The 21,092-nt window shown below is 45.1% G+C and overlaps 1 protein-coding gene across 1 annotated transcript; it reads right to left on the reverse strand.

Moving 5' to 3' along the window:
- On the reverse strand, positions 1-2,526 carry LOC145016154 (heat shock 70 kDa protein 1-like). The gene is made up of 2 exons (XM_078974557.1): positions 2,310-2,526; positions 1-1,640 (listed from the first exon to the last, which is right to left on the reverse strand). The coding sequence occupies exons 1-2, from the start codon at positions 2,524-2,526 to the stop codon at positions 1-3; spliced, it is 1,857 nt and encodes a 618-aa protein (XP_078830683.1).
- Positions 2,527-21,092: the final 18,566 nt, after the last annotated feature.

Here is a 21,092-nt window from a genome sequence, read left to right on the forward strand (position 1 = left end):
TTAACATACATTATTTACGAACCAAAACTTTGGCATGCATATAGACTCCAGGTGTTTCTTCATGCGATGAAGCTCATCAACAGATGCAGCTTGGTTTTGCTCGAGCCACTTGGTCGTATCAGCAATTCCACGCTCCATTTTCTTCAACCTCTTACAATTCTCCATATTTTTGATCTTATTCTTCATGTTGTATATGCATTCCTCTAGCGCATTGAATGCATCTGCTCTCTTCCTGTATTCTTGATCCTCCTGTTTGTACTTGACAGCATCTTCCATCATCTTTTCAATCTCTTCCATACAGAGCCTTCCATTTGCATTGGTAATTGTAAGTTTCTCCGTCTTACCCGTTGATAATATCTTTGCTGTCACTGTCAGGATACAATTTGCATCTATTTCAAAACAATACTCGAGTTTTGCAATTCCTTTTGGAGCCGGTGGTATTCCAGAAATTCTGAAGGTCCCTAACAAATGATTATCTGTAGATCTTGTTCGTTCACCTTGATACACCTGAACATCTACACAAGGTTGGTTGTCGCGGGATGTATTATATACTTTAGATTTCTTGGTAGGTATTGGAGTGTTCCTTGGGATAACAACATCAAATATGTCTCCTAATATTCCTACACCAAGGGACAAAGGAGTGACATCCAATAACAACAAATCCCGACAACTCTTATGATTGTTGCCACTTAACTTTGCAGCCATAACAGCTGCACCATATGCAACAGCCTCATCAGGGTTTACACTCTTGCATAGCTCCTTCCTTTCAAAAAATTCCTGCAACATACACTGGACCTTTGGTATTCTAGTTGAGCCACCAACAAGAATCACCTCATTCACATACGGTTTCTCCATCTTTGCATCCCTTAAACATGCCTCTACAGTCTCGATGCATTTAACGAAGAAACCCATGTTAAGCACTTCAAATTTAGCTCTACTGAATTTCATAGAAAAATCAATCCCCTCGTGTAAGCAGTCTAAATCGATAGAAGTGAGATTATTGCAAGAAAGAATCCTTTTTGCTTTCTCACAAGCACATCTCAACCTCCCCAATGCTCTTTTGTTACCAGTTAAGTCCTTATTCCATCTCCTGTTGAATTCCTGAGCACAGTGATGCACCATACGACTATCAAAATCTTCACCTCCCAAATGAGTGTCACCTGCAACGGCTTTCACCTCAAGGGTACCACCACCTTCCGCCATTGTTAATAGAGAGACATCAAAAGTGCCACCACCCAAATCAAACACAAGCACATTAATCTTGCAAGTGATATCTGACTTATTGTCAAGACCATAAGCAATTGCAGCTGCTGTAGGCTCATTGATAATACGAATGACATTAAGTTCAGCAATAGCTCCAGCATCCTTTGTTGCTTGACGTTGCGAATCGTTAAAGTAAGCTGGGACAGTTATCACAGAATCTTTTACAACTTTTCCAAGGTATGACTCAGCAGTTTCTTTCATCTTCCCAAGAATCATCGATGAAATTTCTTCAGCCAAAAATTCATTCTCTTCACCTTTGTAGGAGACAACAATCTTTGGTGTGTCGACAGGCCCTTGTATGACCCTAAAAGGCCACAATTTCATGTCATCCTGCACTTTGGAATCACCGAATCTCCTTCCAATCAACCTCTTAGCGTCTGCACATACTCGGTTAATTAGATAGCCAAAAACTTTCAATCATAAATTGACAAAGTAAAATGCAGAAGAATTTGGAAAGAAACATCAAGTAGACATAAACAGATATATATCCCAGTTTCCAACAGAAAGATAACCAAAGCTCGTGCTTATAGTAAATGCATTCGAGACTTGTTGATTTTTGGTCCAATGTATTCCACTGTTCCCAAATAAAACCAGTCATGCATGATGTATGTAATTTGTTGTTTAGTTAGTTTTCCCTCAAACCCATGAATACCTAAAACCCTAAAATCCTAAAATAGAACATCTGGGTCAAACTTGTTTCAACGAGTAGTTTATAACAAGGATCAAATGCTTCAGTGGATTTGATTATGACTCAATTTACCGAAAATTCATTCAGAAACAGTTTTCTTAGGATACGACGACCATTCAAATATATAACGAACTGTTTACAGTTCTTTTCTTATACTTAATACTTAATCATAATAACATTAACAACATTTATTAATAACTAGCACAAGGCTAGCTTACCAAATATAGTGTTTATTAAGTTCTTTTCTTTTACTTAATACTTAATCATAATAACATTAACAATTTCTTTTCTTATACTTAATACTAAATCATAATAACATTAACAACATTTATTAATAACTAGCACAAGGCCAGCTTACCAAATATAGTGTTAGCAGGGTTCATGGCCACTTGGTTCTTGGCGCTATCACCGATTAAACGTTCTGCATCACTGAAAGCAACACAAGACGGTGTGGTTCTATTTCCCTGATCATTGGGAATGATTTCGATGCGACCATGTTTCCAAACGGCGACACATGAGTACGTTGTTCCGAGGTCGATGCCGATCGCCGGTGCATTGTTTCTTTTGCCGTCCATTGCGGTCAAAATTCAAAATCAAGTTATAGCTCTGATAATACAATGCGATAGATTATAGAATTTTCTAACGAATAAACGAATTTGGTTAAATACAGTAGATCATAGCATTTTCGAAAAAGATAAACATACGTTTTAAATTTAGAAGATTAATCTAGATATTTAAAAGAACCAGATAATATGGATATTTTGAATTTTCTATAAATATTAAAAATGATTTTGGGAAAAATATTAAAAATTGAGAAGGTGTTTTAGCTTTCGACATTTTAAGTTTGGATGAACTTCTTAATAAATGAAAATAATTTTAATACATGCTATTCTCTTATTAACTTGGTCACATGTCATTTTTTTGTATTTTTGAATAATTGTTTTTTCCATTTCACCATTTGTCATTTCTATTTTTTTTTTCTTAATTAACACATTATACTTACACCTCAATTAACAATTGCTTTACTTAAAAATAACCAATAAATTACAATATTAGTACTCATATGATATTTAATATGTTTCCTTTTAAATTTTAAATTTTAAATCTACAATTTCAAATTTAAATAAAATTTTGTTTAAACTTTCATATTTGATTTTTTGATTTATCAAACTCATATAACATACGGGTCTTACATCTAGTTAGATTATTAAAAACACATCATTCCTAATAAATGAAAATAATTTTGACACATGTTACTTTCTTATTAACTTGGACACATGTCATTTTTTGGTATTTTTGAATAATTGTTTTTTCCTATTTCACCATTTGTCATTTTCTATTTTTTTTTTTAATATTTTTCTTAATTAACACATCATACTTACACCTCAATTAACAATTGCTTTAATTGAAAATAACCAATAAATTACAATATCAGTACTCAGAGGCAATCAAACTCGTATAACATAATGGTCTCACACCTAGTTAGATTATTAAAAACACATGAAAATGAAAAATATCGTTAAAATTACTTACTTAATTGTTATACAGAGAAAACAAAATATTTAAATAAGTAATTTTAAGGATGTTTTCATTTTTCATGTGTTTTTAATAATGTAATTTTTCCATTTTAATGTGTTTTTAATAATATAATTTTTATATAAATAATTCTAATTGTGATTTTAATAATCTGTTCACCCCGGGTGAATAGAGAAATGAGATTATGAGTCTCCTCCATGACTGTCTGTCTGACCCCACCAGACATCGGAACCCATACCCGACCGCATCGGGTCAATAATTCCCAGTTATCCTGCACAAACCGGGTGTTCTCACCCTTGATTGTCTCCAACTTCCAGTTCTCCGGTCGCATGCCCTCAACCTGAGCATCCCTGATCAAGTTCACTAGCGGAGAATCCACCGCTATCCTCATACATACCGCTGGGGTGGAAGACCCAGCTGACTTGCGGCTCAAAGCATCCGCCACCACATTCGCTTTACCGGGGTGATAAAGGATCTCGCAATCGTAGTTCTTGACTACATCTAGCCACCTGTGTCGCCTCATGTTCAGGTTCGGTTGATCCATGATGTGTCTCAAACTCTTGTGATCCGTGTATATGGTACAACGAACCCCATATAGGCAATATCTCCATATCTTGAGAGCGAACACTACCGCTCCCAACTGTAAATCATGAGTAGGATATCTCGTCTCATGCGGCTTCGGTTGTCGCGATGCATAGGCTATCACCCATCCTCTCTGCATGAGGACTGCCCCCAAACATGTGACAAATGCATCACAGAACACCACAAAATCCTCCACTCCCTCCGGGAGTGTCAAGACTAGAACCTTGCACAAACGCTAACGGAGAGTCTCAAACGCGCTCTGTTGCTCAGGACCCCACCGGAAATCCACCCCTTCCTCATCAGACGAGTGAGGAGTACTGCAATCTTAGAGAAATCCCGAATGAATCTCCAGTAGTACTGTAACGACCCAATTTTCACATCAAAATTTTTTTTTTGTTTAAAAACGTTACTTTAGAAAATATTAATAACTAAAACATCATTCGATCATCCATAATATAAACTGAACCATGTCCGAAAACCAAAACATACAACTAATCAGAATATCAGAGTATCAATCCCAGAAAAGCTCGTAAATGCGGAAACCGAAGAGTGTGTGTGTGTGACATGCTGCTACCGCGCCGGCTCCTTTCCCCTAGCTGAGGAGGTACCTGAAACCAAAACTGAAACCGTAAGCACAAAGCTTAGTGAGCTCCCCCATAATACCCCATACCATGCAAGCATTTAACAAACAACATGCAATTAGGAGATACGGGCCACGCCCACACTCGTGAAGATACGGGCCCCGCCCACACTTCGCTTTCTGAGAGATACGGGCCCCGCCCACACTCGTGAAGATACGGGCCCCGCCCACACTTCGCTATCTGGGAGATACGGGCCTAGCCCACACTCCATTCTCGGAGAGATACGGGCCTCGCCCACACTCAACCGCCAACTCATATCATACAAGTATCGCACAGACAACAAGTGTAAACAATTCTATCATACTGGCATATATCATAATCAACTCAACTAAGAGATACGGGCTCGGCCCACACTTTAATACTAACGTCTTGTCTATACGGGCCGGCCTTGGTGCCTTAGACCCGTTACTACTGGAAGGAAACTCACCTCGAAATAGCTGCTGGTCTGTGTGGGAATTGATCACCTACTACTGCTGCTGCTGCTCCGGAAACTCCCCGGCTGTAATTCCCACAATGTACTTAATCATACACTGCTAACTGTCCTTTGGGTAAAAAGACCATTTTTCCCCTGGTCTAGCCCTAAGTCAATTCGAAGTCAACTTTTAGTTGACCCGACTCGCCGAGTGGATCTCCACTCGCCGAGTCCCTGTCTAGACAATTGTCCTGGGTCCCTGATTCTACTCGTCGAGTTGGGCTATGACTCGACGAGTTCATCTTCTAAACTGACATTCAACTCTTTCATCCTACTCGCCGAGTTGTATGAACAACTCGTCGAGTTCATCTTCATCCGAAGAACACATATGCTAAGACTCGCCGAGTTGTATGAACAACTCGCCGAGTCTGTTCTTGATCTATGAAGATTGCCTTGGACTCGCCGAGTCAGGGCATTGACTCGCCGAGTCCTAACATGGGTGAGTTCAGCTCCCAACTCACCGAGTCACCCCCTGTGACTCACGGCTCAACTCGACACATCATGAAGGGACCAAATCGGTGACTCGCGACTAGACTCGCCGAGTCACCTATACGACTCGCCGAGTCGCCGCCATGCATCCACCAAATACACCGATTTGCTCGATTTCAGTCCATGCCATTCATAGATCTGGACTTCTAGGACACAAATCACACGTAAAGTTTCCAACTTTACGTGTGGATATTCACCAATATGGATTTTAGGGCTCAAAATGCCTTAAAATGGTAGATCTAGGGCTAACAAGCAACATGGGGCCATAAAGCTAACAGATCTGAGCTCCTGGAGCTCAATCTTGCCTAGATCCAGAGGCCAAACATCTTAATACGACATATAAGGCACATACGAGCTTGGGGACTTGACCAAGAAAGACCCAAATGAAGTTTTAAGCATAGAATCATGGGGAAAACGGGTTATACCTCAAAGGAACTGCTGGAAGAACACAATAGTTGCTTGGTTGGCTTTCCTTCTTCTGGATCTACTTCTTTCCTCCTTCAAAACCTTCAAAAACACCCACAAAAGTCTCAAACTCTCAAGGAATGGCTTAGGACGAGGTATACAGGGCTCTAAGGGTGAATGGGGGTTGGCTTGGGGCAGTTAAGTCGTTTAAATAGGGTGATAACCCCTGAAACTTAGGGTTTCATCCAACAGCGGCGACTCGCCGAGTCTAGGATATGGACTCGCCGAGTCGCCAACTTAAAACGTGACCTGGATCGCGTCTCTACTCGGTGAGTCGGACCTATGACTCGCCGAGTCCAAGGCTAAAATGGGAAATGTTCGAATAAGATTTACATACTAGAAACCAGGTGCTACAAATCTCCCCCATGTATTTTAGACTTCGTCCTCGAAGTCTACTGCTCGTTCCTGAAACAGCTCGGGGTAATGCTCCATCATCTCGTCCATAGGCTCCCAAGTCCATTCCGAACCCTTGCGGTGCTGCCACTGCACCTTCACTAATTCCACTCTCTTGTTCCTCAAATCCCTCGACTTCCTGTCGAGGATTGCGACTGGGCGCTCAATGTAATTCAAGCTGTCATCAACCTGAATATCCTCCAAAGGCACTACTGCTGAATCGTCCACTAAGCACTTCCGCAACTGAGAAACATGGAAAGTGCTATGGATCTGGCTGAGCTTGGCTGGCAGATCCAACCTGTACGCCACCCTGCCCACCCGGGCTACGACCCTGAACGGTCCGATGAATCGCGGGCCCAACTTGCCCCGCTTCCTGAATCGAGTGACGCCTTTCCAAGGCGACACTTTCAGGAGAACCATATCCCCGACTTGGAACTCCAAGTCGGATCGACGCTTATCGGCGTAACTTTTCTGTCGACTCTGAGCAGTCTGAAGTCTGTTCCGAACCTGTTGGATCCTCTCTATCGTCTCTAGCACCACCTCGGTGCTTCCCTTGACTCTTTGGCCAACTTCACCCCAACATATCGGGGTTCTGCACCTCCGCCCGTGCAACATCTCGAACGGTGGTCGGTCAATACTCGCGTGATAGCTGTTGTTGTAGGAGAACTCAGCCAAGGGAAGATAGGTATCCCAGCTACCACCGAAATCCAACACACACGCCCGCAACATGTCCTCCAAAGTCTAGATGGTCCGCTCACTTTGACCATCTGTCTGCGGGTGAAAGGCGGTGCTAAAATGCAATCGAGTGCCCAACTCGTCATGAAACTTCTTCCAAAATCTGGAAGTGAAACGTACATCCCTATCCGAGATCACCGATACCGGCACCCCGTGCCGCGCCACGATTTCCCTGATATAGATATCGACCAACTTCTCGGCCGATATGCTCTCCTGAATCGGAATAAAGTGAGCACTCTTGGTCAGTCGGTCCACGATGACCCAAATCGAATCCACTCCACGCGCGGTTCTGGGAAGCTTTGTAATAAAGTCCATGGTGATATCTTCCCATTTCCACAGTGGAATGTCCAATGGCTGCATCTTACCATGCGGTCTCTGATGTTCGGCCTTGACCTTCCTGCAAGTCAAGCACCACTCTACGTACCATGCCACATACCGCTTCATGCAGGGCCACCAATAGTTCAGACGAAGATCCCTATACATCTTCGTCGCCCCGGGATGGATAGAGAATCGGGACTTATGCGCCTCATCCATAAAAATCTGGCGGACGCCCCCGTGATACGGCACCCACACCCTATGGTGTAGTGTCAATAGACCCTGACTATCATAATCAAAAGAGGATACCTGACCCACCATGCGCTCGCTCTTCCGATGCTCCTCCTTGATAGCCTTCTGTTGAGCCTCCCGAATTTGCTCCAATAGGGGAGTCACTACGGTCATCCTCAGGCATACGTCCCTGATCGGTGCCGCCTTGCGGCTAAGCGCATCGGCCACCACGTTGGCCTTCCCCGGGTGGTAAAGGATCTCGCAATAATAATCCTTCACCACATCCAACCACCGACGCTGCCTCATGTTCAGATTCGGCTGGTCCATAAGATACCTCAGACTCTTGTGGTCCGTGTAGATGGTACAACGAACCCCGTAGAGGTAATGTCGCCAAATCTTGAGGGCGAAGACCACGGCCCCCAACTCCAAATCGTGCGTCGGGTAGTTCGCCTCGTGGGGCTTTAGCTGCCTTGAAGCGTAGGCAATGACATGCCCCCTCTGCATCAGTACTGCGCCCAACCCTGAAACGGACGCATCACAATAGACCACAAAATCCTCTACACCCTCTGGCAGGGCTAAGATCGGCGCCTCACACAGTCTCCGTCTCAGCGTCTCAAATGCAGCTTGCTGCTTGGGTCCCCACCGAAAGACCACGGCTTTCTTCGTCAGCCGTGTCAGGGGTACGGCTATCTTTGAAAAATCCTAGATAAATCTCCGATAGTAACCCGCCAATCCCAGGAAGCTCCGAATCTCAGATGGAGACTTCGGGACCTCCCATCTCATCACGGCCTCGACCTTGGCCGGATCAACTAGAATCCCGTTCTGGTTGACGAGGTGTCCAAGAAATTGCACCTCGCGCAACCAAAACTCACACTTGGAGAACTTGGCATACAAGCTCTCCCTCCTCAGGGTCTCCAATACCTCCCTCAGATGCTCCTCGTGTTCCTCCCGAGTCTTGGAATAGACCAAGATATCATCGATAAAGACTATCACAGACCGATCCAGCATTGGTCTGCATACGCGGTTCATGAGGTCCATGAACGCGGCAGGAGCATTGGTGAGCCCAAACGGCATCACCACGAACTCGTAATGACCATAGCGCGTCCGAAACGCGGTCTTCTGCATATCCTCCTCCCTGACCCTCATCTGATGATAACCCGAACGCAAATCAATCTTGTAGAACCAAGATGCCCCCTGAAGCTGGTCAAATAGGTCATCAATCCTTGGAAGCGGGTAACGGTTCTTAACCGTTACCTTGTTCAGCTCCCGATAATCTATACACATCCGATGCGACCCGTCCTTCTTCCTTACAAACAGAATCGGGGCTCCCCAGGGTGAACTGCTCGGACGAATAAATCCCTTGTCTAGCAGCTCCTGTAGCTGCGTAGACAACTCCTGCATCTCGGGAGGGGCCAACCGATACGGCGCCTTGGATATCGGAGCCGCGCCAGGGACAAGGTCAATCCTAAACTCCACCTGTCGCTCCGGAGGTATCCCAGGAAGCTCCTCCGGGAAAACATCTGCAAAGTCTCGAACCACTGGAACCTCGCTCACTGTCGCCTTACCCGCCTCCCGGGTATCCATCACATATGCGACATATCCTGCGCATCCCTGCTGGAGGTAGCGCCTAGCCCTCGCAGCTGAACATACAGTGGGTTCACGCTGAGGCCTCTCTCCATGAATCACTAGCTCTCCCCCGCTTGGGGTCCTGACCTGTATTAGCTGCTGCGCGCAATCTATCACCGCCCCATTGGGGGTCAGCCAATCCATGCCTATAATCACCTTATTCCCACGCAACGGAATGGGAACCAAATCTACCAAATAGCGCTCCTCGAACAAACGCAGCACACAATCTCAGAATATCATCGATGCTCGTACCGATCGATCGTCAGCGATCTCCACTTCCAAAGGGCAATCTAACTCGCCCGATGGCTCAAGAAACTTCTTGCTAAGTGCAAGGGAAACGAATGATCGGGATGCTCCTGAATCAAATAACACTTGAACTGGGAAGCCGTTCACATGGAACGATCCTAAGGCATACATATACATATAGAGCACATATCAATAACATAACATCATCATAAAAAAAATAAAGGGGAAGAATCATACCCGTCACCACATCGGGTGCAGCGCGTGCCTCCTCGGCAGTCAACTGAAATGCCCGACTCCTCACCACTGGATCCTCTGCCTTGCCCTGCCGACCATCCGTGATCCGCAGGGTCGCTGGAGCTGGTGCCTTCACCGGCGCTGCAACTGTCAACTGGGGGCAATTGGCCTTCTTGTGGCCCCTCTGGTTGCAGTGAAAACACAGCAACTCGGATGTCTGAATAGCTAAAACTGGAGCAGTACAATCCCTGCTAAAGTGCCCTGTCTTGCCGCACTTGTAGCAGCCTCCTGATCCCATCCTACATACCCCCACGTGCGTCATGCCGCATTTCCCGCAGCGGCTCGATCCTGACTGACCTTTCGGCCTACCGTCTGATCCCTTGGGCTTCTTCCCCGAAGCCCCTCCCGCCTGACCGTCCTCTAGTTTCCGTTTCCGGATGTGCTCCAAATCTATCTCCCTCTCCCTAGCCCTGGCAATCATAGAGTCCAGGGTAGGGCAAGCCGAAAAGCTAACATGCTCCCGGATGTCAGCTCGTAGCATATCATGGTAACGAGTCCTCCTCATGTCCTCGTCACCAGAATACTGGGGCACCAATAAAGCCCTCTCCCAGAACTTGGCGGTGGTCTCCGCCACAGTCTCCGTCGTCTGCCTCATGTCTAGAAACTCCCTGGCCAGCTGCTGAAGCTCGACCTCCGGTGCAAACTCTGCCCTGAACCTGGTCACAAAGTCCGACCAGGTCATTGCCTCGATAGCTGAGGCTCCCAACGAGTCACCCACTGACTCCCACCAATCCCGGGCTCGGTCTCGTAAACACTCTGCTGCGTACCTCACCTTCGACCCCTCGGGGCAGAAGCTAGTCAACTGGGCAGACTCGATATCTGCAATCCATCGCCTGGCGACAATGGGGTCCTTCACCCCATGGAAATCCAGCGCACCACTGCCCCTGAAGTCCTTGAAGGATAGTGTGCGAGATCCTGACTGGCTAGAGGCTAAATCGCTCCTGAATGCCCGTAGGCGATCCTCCATCAACTCCATGATCCCTTCCTTGATCCACCCAAAGAGAATGGGGGTCGACTCAAGGATGCCCCTGGTGATCTCCGACGTGATGAACTCACGTAGCCTCTCGTCAATCGGCTCGGAGCCTGATCCCGAACCTGACCCCTTTCCTGAACCGCCATCTGTCGGTCTCGGTCGAAGTACCACCATTCTGCAAAACATCATAATAATCATTAGTGCTACTGCTACTTTCTGAGGGATCTCAACTAGTTACAGGTTCCCTGGTCTCATCTTGGCCTTCCTTGGTTCGGGTACGGATCCTCTGCTTTCAGTAGTACGGGCCCATACTACCTTCCACATCTATTCGTACCTTCTCCAAGGAATTCCTCGACTCCACCAAATCCCCTTCACTACTGTTGATCAAAGCTATACTCATCCTAGGCTTGCCCTAGGGAGATCTCTAATTCTACTCTAACCAGTCCTCAGCTGTTGCAGGTCTCATTATAATGCCAATTGGCCATCACCCGAACACCATCACATGCAGCGAGACTCAGATAATCCTTCGAGTACCCGAATCGTCCCTACAACGGTTGGACTCAAACAAGAGCTGCGCAATAGGATTAAATCCGGTACTCTAAGATTATTCAACTCTGATCGCATGTGGTGTGACGTATTCGCCTAATGGCTAATTCCCATTATTCGGAGTCCCACTTAGCACGAAGCAAGCAGCATTCGGACAAGGAAAAACGACTTCAAACAATTCTGCTCTCATAGAGAGGAACTGAACTAGCACACCGTGTTAGCTTATACTACCAGGCAAACCCTAACAGGCTACCCTACCGCTGTCTACACTATACAAGCATGCAATTCACATATAGATAGAACATGTAAGGCAGGCACATAAGGCATCATTCCTAGATCCTTAGCCCTATTCTAGCATGTTGTTCTACAAAAGCTGATAAACATAACATAAACTGGTATGGGTACTTTGGGGAGTACTTACTTGAGCTCGGCCGGTCGCGCACATCACACACACTTTTGTTCTATCTTAAACTCTTTTCTTGTTGTTCAAAATCATTTTCTAAAAAGTTCTTTAAATCCCTAGATTTGAGTTCAGACACCCCCAAAGGTGAGTCCGAATCCCTCAAACCAGGGCTCTGATACCAACTTGTAACGACCCAATTTTCACATCAAAATTTTTTTTTTGTTTAAAAACGTTACTTTAGAAAATATTAATAACTAAAACATCATTCGATCATCCATAATATAAACTGAACCATGTCTGAAAACCAAAACATACAACTAATCGGAATATCAGAGTATCAATCCCAGAAAAGCTCGTAAATGCGGAAACCGAAGAGTGTGTGTGTGTGTGACATGCTGCTACCGCGCCGGCTCCTTTCCCCTAGCTGAGGAGGTACCTGAAACCAAAATTGAAACCGTAAGCACAAAGCTTAGTGAGCTCCCCCATAATACCCCGTACCATGCAAGCATTTAACAAACAACATGCAATTAGGAGATACGGGCCACGCCCACACTCGTGAAGATACGGGCCCCGCCCACAAACTTGTAACGACCCAATTTTCACATCAAAAAATTTTTTTTGTTTAAAAACGTTACTTTAGAAAATATTAATAACTAAAACATCATTCGATCATCCATAATATAAACTGAACCATGTCTGAAAACCAAAACATACAACTAATCAGAATATCATAGTATCAATCCCAGAAAAGCTCGTAAATACGGAAACCGAAGAGTGTGTGTTTGTGACATGCTGCTACCACACCAGCTCCTTTCCCCTAGCTGAGGAGGTACCTAAAACCAAAACTGAAACCGTAAGCACAAAGCTTAGTGAGCTCCCCCATAATACCCCATACCATGCAAGCATTTAACAAACAACATGCAATTAGGAGATACGGGCCACGCCCACACTCGTGAAGATACGGGCCCCGCCCACACTTCGCTTTCTGAGAGATACGGGCCCCGCCCACACTCGTGAAGATACGGGCCCCGCCTACACTTCGCTATCTGGGAGATACGGGCCTAGCCCACACTCCATTCTCGGAGAGATACGGGCCTCGCCCACACTCAACCGCCAACTCATATCATACAAGTATCGCACAGACAACAAGTGTAAACAATTCTATCATACTGGCATATATCATAATCAACTCAACTAAGAGATACGGGCTCGGCCCACACTCTAATACTAACGTCTCGTCTATACGTGCCGGCCTTGGTGCCTTAGACCCGTTACTACTGGAACGAAACTCACCTCGAAATAGCTGTTGGTCTGTGTGGGAATTGATCACCTACTACTGCTGTTGTTGCTCCGGAAACTCCCCGGCTGTAATTCCCACAATATACTTAATCATACACTGCTAACTGTCCTTTGGGTAAAAAGACCATTTTTCCCCTGGTCTAGCCCTAAGTTAATTCGAAGTCAACTTTTAGTTGACCCGACTCGCCGAGTAGATCTCCACTCGCCGAGTCCCTGTCCAGATAATTGTCCTGGGTCCCTGATTCTACTCATCGAGTTGGGCTATGACTCGACGAGTTCATCTTCTAAACTGACATTCAACTCCTTCATCCTACTCGCCGAGTTGTATGAACAACTCGTCGAGTTCATCTTCATCCGAAGAACACATATGCTAAGACTCGCCGAGTTGTATGAACAACTCGCCGAGTCTATTCTTGATCTATGAAGATTGCCTTGGACTCGCCGAGTCAGGGCATTGACTCGCCGAGTCCTAACATGGGTGAGTTCAGCTCCCAACTCACCGAGTCACCCCCTGTGACTCACGGCTCAACTCGACACATCATGAAGGGACCAAATCGGTGACTCGCGACCAGACTCACCGAGTCACCTATACGACTCGCCGAGTCGCCGCCATGCATCCACCAAATACACCGATTTGCTCGATTTCAGTCCATGCCATTCATAGATCTGGACTTCTAGGACACAAATCACACGTAAAGTTTCCAACTTTACGTGTGGATATTCACCAATATGGATTTTAGGGCTCAAAATGCCTTAAAAGGGTAGATCTAGGGCTAACAAGCAACATGGGGCCATAAAGCTAACAGATCTGAGCTCCTGGAGCTCAATCTTGCCTAGATCCAGAGGCCAAACATCTTAATACGACATATAAGGCACATACGAGCTTGGGGACTTGACCAAGAAAGACCCAAATGAAGTTTTAAGCATAGAATCATGGGGAAAACGGGTTATACCTCAAAGGAACTGCTGGAAGAACACAATAGTTGCTTGGTTGGCTTTCCTTCTTCTGGATCTACTTCTTTCCTCCTTCAAAACCTTCAAAAACACCCACAAAAGTCTCAAACTCTCAAGGAATGGCTTAGGACGAGGTATACAGGGCTCTAAGGGTGAATGGGGGTTGGCTTGGGGCAGTTAAGTCGTTTAAATAGGGTGCAAACCCCTGAAACTTAGGGTTTCATCCAACAGCGGCGACTCGCCGAGTCTAGGATATGGACTCGCCGAGTCGCCAACTTAAAACGTGACCTAGATCGCGTCTCTACTCGGCGAGTCGGACCTATGACTCGCCGAGTCCAAGGCTAAAATGGGAAATGTTCGAATAAGATTTACATACCAGAAACCAGGTACTACAAGTACCCTGCTAAACCCAAAAAGCTCTTGATTTCTGAATGAGACCTCGACACCTCCCACTGCATGACTGACTTGATTTTGGCTGGGTCATCCAAAATCCCCTCCTGGTTAAGGAGATCTCCTAGGAACCGGACCTCTCGCAACCAAAACTCACACTTCGAGAACTTGGCATATAGCCGTTCTCGTCTTAGAACTCCCAACAACTCCCTGAGGTGCTGCTCTCTGGTCTTGGAATACACCAAGATATCATCTATGAACACGATGACCGAGCGATCAAGCATCGGTCTACAGAACCGATTCATCAGGTCTATGAATATTGTTGGCATGTTGGTGAGCCCAAATGGCATCACCACGAACTCATAATGACCATAACGAGTTCGAAACGCGGTTTTCTCAACGTCCTCCTCTCTGACCCGGACTTGATGATACCCCGACCTCAAATCAATCTTGGAGAACCAAGATGCACCCTACAACCGATCAAAAAGATTGTTTATCCTTCGGAGTGGATAACGGTTCTTCACCGTCAACTTGTTCAACTCCCTATAATCAATGCACATCCAGTGTGAACCGTTCTTCTTCATAACGAAAAGGATCGGTGTTCCCCCATGGAGAACTGCTAGGTCGAATGAACTACTTGCCCAACAGTTCCTGCAACTGTGAAGACAGCTCCTGCATCAGGTGGCGCCAACCGGTACAACGCCTTGGCGATGGGAGCTACACCCGGCACCAGGTCGATCCGGAACTCGACCTGCCTCTCCGGAGGTATCCCTGGCAACTCCGTCGGGAACACGTCAGAAAACTCCTTAACCACTGGAACCTATGAAACCGAAGTCTGATCCCTGACCCGTGTATCCACCACATACGCTAGATAACCCGCACACCCATGCTCAATATACTTTCGAGCCCTGGCAGCTGAATAAAACCCTGATCCCACTCTAGTGCCCTCACCATATACAATCAGTTCTCCTCCACTTGGGGTTCGAACTACCACTCGCTGGCCCTCAAAATCAATCATGGCACCGAACCGACTAAGCCAATCCATCCCTACAATCACACACACACCTCCCCCATGGGGATCAGAATCACATCTTTCGAAAAGGACACTCTGAAAATCTCCAACTCACACCCTCGGTAGACGGAAGAAGCACCCCCGTGTTTGTTGGCGACAGAGACTCGCAACAGACACTCTAACTCGCCCACTGACACACTAAACTCCCTACTAAATGACTGAGATACGAAAGACCAACTCGCCCCGAAGTCAAATGAAACCAATGCAGGCAAGGAGTTCACTAAAAACGTACCTAATCACAGGCACAAGGGATAAACATAATACATATATAATAAATGAGATAAAGATAGAAACATACCAGCAACCACATCCGTTGCTGTCCTGGCCTCCTCTGCTGTAAGCTGGATGGCACGCCCCTGAGCCTTCGGAGGTGCTGCCTTAACTGGGCTCCCATCTGCAATCCTCAATGTGGCCGACACGAAAACCTGTGTTGGCTTAGTGGCAAGCAACGGACAGTTGGCCTTCAAGTGGCCAACCTGATCACAGTGATAACATATCCTCATACTCGGAACCGAGGCAACCTGGCGATAATCCTTCGCATAATGCCCCTCCTTGCCACACCCGTGGCACCCACTACCAGCTCGACAAACCCCATAATGACCCCTATCACACTTTCCACAATTGCAACTCTACTAACCCCCGGTCCTAGAATCAACGGTCTTGCACCGCTTAAGCGCCGGTTGTGACTGTGTCGGGGCCTGCTGCTGCTCCCTCAAATGCAGCGCAATCTCCAACTCACACCACCTGGAGGCCTCCAGCAATTCCTAAAGAGTATCACATCGTTGGGTAGACATAAACTGACGGATGTTAGTCTTGATCATGCTCAAATAACGGGTCATCTGAGCCTACTCGAAAGCAAACTCTGGGCAGAACATCACCCTCTCTGTGAACATGCGGGTGATCTCCGTCACCGACTCCCCATCCTGTCTCAAGCTCAAAAACTCCAATGACAACCGTTCCTGCTCAAACCATGGAATGTATCGGGCGCAAAACATATCACTTAACTGCTCCCAAGTAATAGCAGCTCTTTGATCATCAATGTACGACCCAGTCATCAATCTCCACCAATCCTTGGCCCCGGACCTTAGCAGGTTCAGAGCACACCTGACCTTCTAGTCAGTAGGACACGAGCAAGTAATGAAACACCCCTCCAAATCTGAAATCCACCTCATAACCTTGATAGGGTCATGTGTCCCATCAAAAGTAGGGGGCTTCGTGTTATCGAAGTCCCTATACTGGAAGCCCCGAGTGGCTCTTACTCCTCCCCTTGCCGTTGTTATAGCCGATGCGGCTACAGCGGCAACCGTCTCTGCAAGGGCTGCGTATCGCTCATCGAAGTACTCAATCAAGGTAGTCTTAATAGACCCAAACATCTCCGGTAGCTGAGCCCAGAACAAATTGGGAACCTTATTATGCAGGATCTCTCGAACCTTGGCGTCTAACTCATATGTCCCTATCTACACCATAGGCTCATGTGCTACTGGCCTCCCCTGGTCTCCGCCTCCTGATCCTGATCCGGATCCAGTCACATAGTGTCTCGTCATCACCATTCTGAAACATACCCAAAGATATCAGATAATCCACATAAATAACTGGGAACCAACTCTCGTCTAAGCCCTAGGGGTTGTGACTTCCTTGCTACGTGTATGGGCCATGTGCTTTCAGTAGTATGGGCCCATACTACCTTCCACTCCTACCCATATTTGTCTCAAGTATCACCACAACTCCCTAACAACATACATACATCTGGTGGTCGCTCAACCTCACCCCTAGAAGAAGGCTAACTGTCTCACAACTGACCTACCGACCTTACACAACCCACCCATTCGTGAAACTTCCACCAACCCTGCAGAACTAGCATATGCTAGCCATACATAACGCTGGACCCTATAGACTTTCGAATATCTGATCATGCCCTAAGTCCCTAATCAACAAGAACAGAACATAAGGCCAAATCAAACATTCTCGGGCTATAAGATCTTAATTATGTACAGTCGTGATACATACATAAGTAACTATAGTAATGATGTCAATCTCATATAAGGAAACCCTAGGCTAGCAGGCATCATGTAATCAGACAATTCTATCATGCAATTCCTGAAGATACCTAGCCTGATACTAGCATGCTGTTCTAACATATCACAATATCAAATAATCGAATGGTATTGTGGGGTCTACTTACTGGCTCCGATTGATCGTACACCCTGCATCATCCTTTACTTATTTTGAAAACCATTTGAAAAAAAATCATTTTTAAAAATCTTTTCCTTGATTTGTGACAAGAGTCACACGAGTGTTCCTCCAATTCACTCAAACCAAGGTTTTGATACCAACTTGTAACACCAAAAAATTTCAAGCTAATTTAAAACTTTTCAAAACATTTAAAACCAACAGTTATTACAGATTTGTTTTCAAAATAGTCTATATAAGAGTCTTTCCCAAAAAACATAAACAAAACATGAGGAGATGTACGATCATGCCTTCGCCTTGCCACGATCCCCTGGTGTACCTAAAACATTAAACTAAAGTTGTAAGTCCGATAGCTTAGTGAGTTCCCCCAAAATACCGATACACTACACATAATACATATATAAATACCACCATATATTGGGTCCACAACTTTATAGACTGGTTTGCCCCCTAGGCCCATAGTGTGAGCTTGGATTGCCTTCCAGGCCTACATCTCACATCTGGATTGCCATCGAGTCCACACTACGAGTCTTCCTCATCTCGTATCTGGAATGCTCCTGAGTTTGTTGGTTACCGCATGGAGCAGTATCACCTCAACCCATCCCACATAATATGTCGACATATAATACAACTAATGCACATACAGATAATCACATGATACTACAGATAGACCTACAGATCTACCTAACTGGCATAGCAACTAACATGCAACACTAAATCATACTCAACATACTACCAACTGCTAGGAAATCATATCCAATGGGCCGACCTTGGTGCCTTAGACCCCTTAGCATAGTGATGATAACTCACCTCACACTGTCGACTCAAAGATTAACTCAAGCTCTCGGATTGCCGGCACAAACTCCACCACCTATATTCACTATAGAACCATACTTGTAAATTTCCAATTTCCCAACAATGTCCCCATAATTCCACTGGTCAACCGTTGGTCACAATCAAAGTCATCGGTCAAGGTTAATAGTCCATGTTGACCTCAACTCGTCAAGTACCCTCAGCTACTTGCCGAGTTCCTTGTATAACTCGCCAACTCGTCGAGTCACTAAAGTGACTCGTCGAGTTCCTAAGGTTTGCGGTCATAAACTTCTTGGCCGACTCATCGAGTTTCCCTTGCAACTTGCCAAGTTCATATGTGTCTAAAGGTTGGGAAAACCCTAGCCGGCTCGCCGAGTCACTCATCTGACTCGCCGAGCCCATGACAATCTCCATCGGATTCGCCGAGTCCTACAGTCCTTCATCCATACAGATGCTTTTTAAGCCATGCTAAGGCTCCAAATTGTAGATCCAGCTTCCCAAGGCATGTTTATCACGTAAAGTTGCAAACTTTACGTGCATGCAAAGCTCTAAAGTCTTAAAATGACAAAACTAAACTTGTAAAGAAGTCTTACACTTGAGGGAAGGTTCATGCTTGACAAAGATAACAACTTTATGGACCTAGAGACCAAGGAGAGATCAGATCTGAAGTTTCAACTTTAGATCTTAGCTCCAACACAAGAAAGGCTTCCAAAAATCCACCCAAATGAGATCTAAGATGAAATGAGGCCAATATAACAGCTTAATAGCTTCAAAAATGGGTGCCCACTGAAGTACATCGTTGATTCCCACGAGTTCCTTGCTTCAAATCACTTGTTCCCTAAGCTTTTCTCACCAAAATCCTTCTTTAAAGCTTAAACACGCCAATGTAGCATACACACACACGAATTAGGGTTTTGGAATGACAAGAGGCTGTAAAGGGGAGGCTGAAGAGGCCAATGATCCTTTAAATAGGGTGCAAAACCCCGGAAATTAGGGTTTCATCCACCAGCTCCTACTTGTTGAGTCCCATCTTGGACTCAGCGAGTAGGTCACTTAAACACGTGGACCAACCCGCTACTACTCGACGAGTAGGGCAACCAACTCGTCGAGTAGACCTTGAATTCAAAAAAAAAAAACTTATATCAAAATCAATACTTGAGAATCGGGGCGTTACACACAGCATGGTGAATAGGCACCACGTGGTGGTATTCTTATGAAATCTCGTATTCTCCAAGTCAACTCATTTATTGCGAATCTTCCAACCACCACGACGTGGTGTAGAGTAGCCACATCTTGGTCTTCAAATTCCAAGCCTTTTTTTGTCTTGGCTCACTCATTCCTGCTTCCAACTCTGCATTTGCATCCTTTTTATCTTGAGCAAGTATTTGCTGCTACAAAGCAGGTTTTAAAGCAATTAAGTGCCTTTTGTTCTATAATGAGCATAAATGTAGCAAAAATTATTAAGACAAATGTATGAAATATATAACTAAATAAGCACATATCAGGTTGTTCTGATGGTTGTTTTGATTCTTGGACCACCGGCTTTTGTGTTTTCCCGAGTTGTTGGATGAAAAGAAAAGAGCTACACTTTGAGACATAAGAGATTCAATACAAGAATCAGAGGCCACCTCCTAAGACTCATTCAATAAAAACATATTTTTAGCCTCAATAAATAAGGGAAATGGTTTAATATTGGTGATAACATCCACAATGCTATGATAGGAAGGTAGAAATTGTCTCAAAATTTGCATCACAAGCTCGATTTTAGTGATTGTAGAATCAACATCTTTAAGATCATTGACAAGGTTTTTAAGTGTCTGACAAAACTTGGTAATGGAGCTTGAACCTTTCTTTGTGTTTCAAAATTGATCTTGCAGTTGCAACACTCAGGACATTTTATTGTTCTGAAAAAATTCATCCAACTTGTCCCAAAGGTCTTTTGGCAGTACAATCATCACTAGAGATGATTTGAAACAACTAGGGATCACAAGTGCTATAAAACCATAATTTAATACTAGCATCCACCGAATACCATTCCTCATCGTCATCTTCGATTGGGAGTGATTTACCTTAAAGATGACCATAGGATAATGTACCTCTACACATGTTTGAAAAAAATTGACGTCATAGCTTATACTTTGAACCATCAACATTTAACTTGAAGCTAAATTGATTGTAGACATTTTTGAGGGTACATAAGAGACTTAGCTTTGATGGAGTATTGGTGGATGAAGAGGTCGATATTGACATGCAGAACACACGAGAGATAGAACAGAGACGATCAATTTGCAGCAACAATGGACAGGAACTCGACAACAACATAAGCATATTATGCGCAGTGTAATCAACAGGAAACAATCGAATTTGGTGGAGAAGGACCGGTGGCATTGTGAGACCTGGTGGACATGGTTGTGCTGATCAAAAAGCAGAAGTTCAGTGGAGAAGAAAGACATGTGAGGAGCTGTGGGAGTTATTG

The sequence above is a fragment of the Lactuca saligna genome, chromosome 9, assembly GCF_052625555.1.
Source record: "Lactuca saligna cultivar CGN05327 chromosome 9, ASM5262555v1, whole genome shotgun sequence".
NCBI lineage: Eukaryota > Viridiplantae > Streptophyta > Magnoliopsida > Asterales > Asteraceae > Lactuca > Lactuca saligna.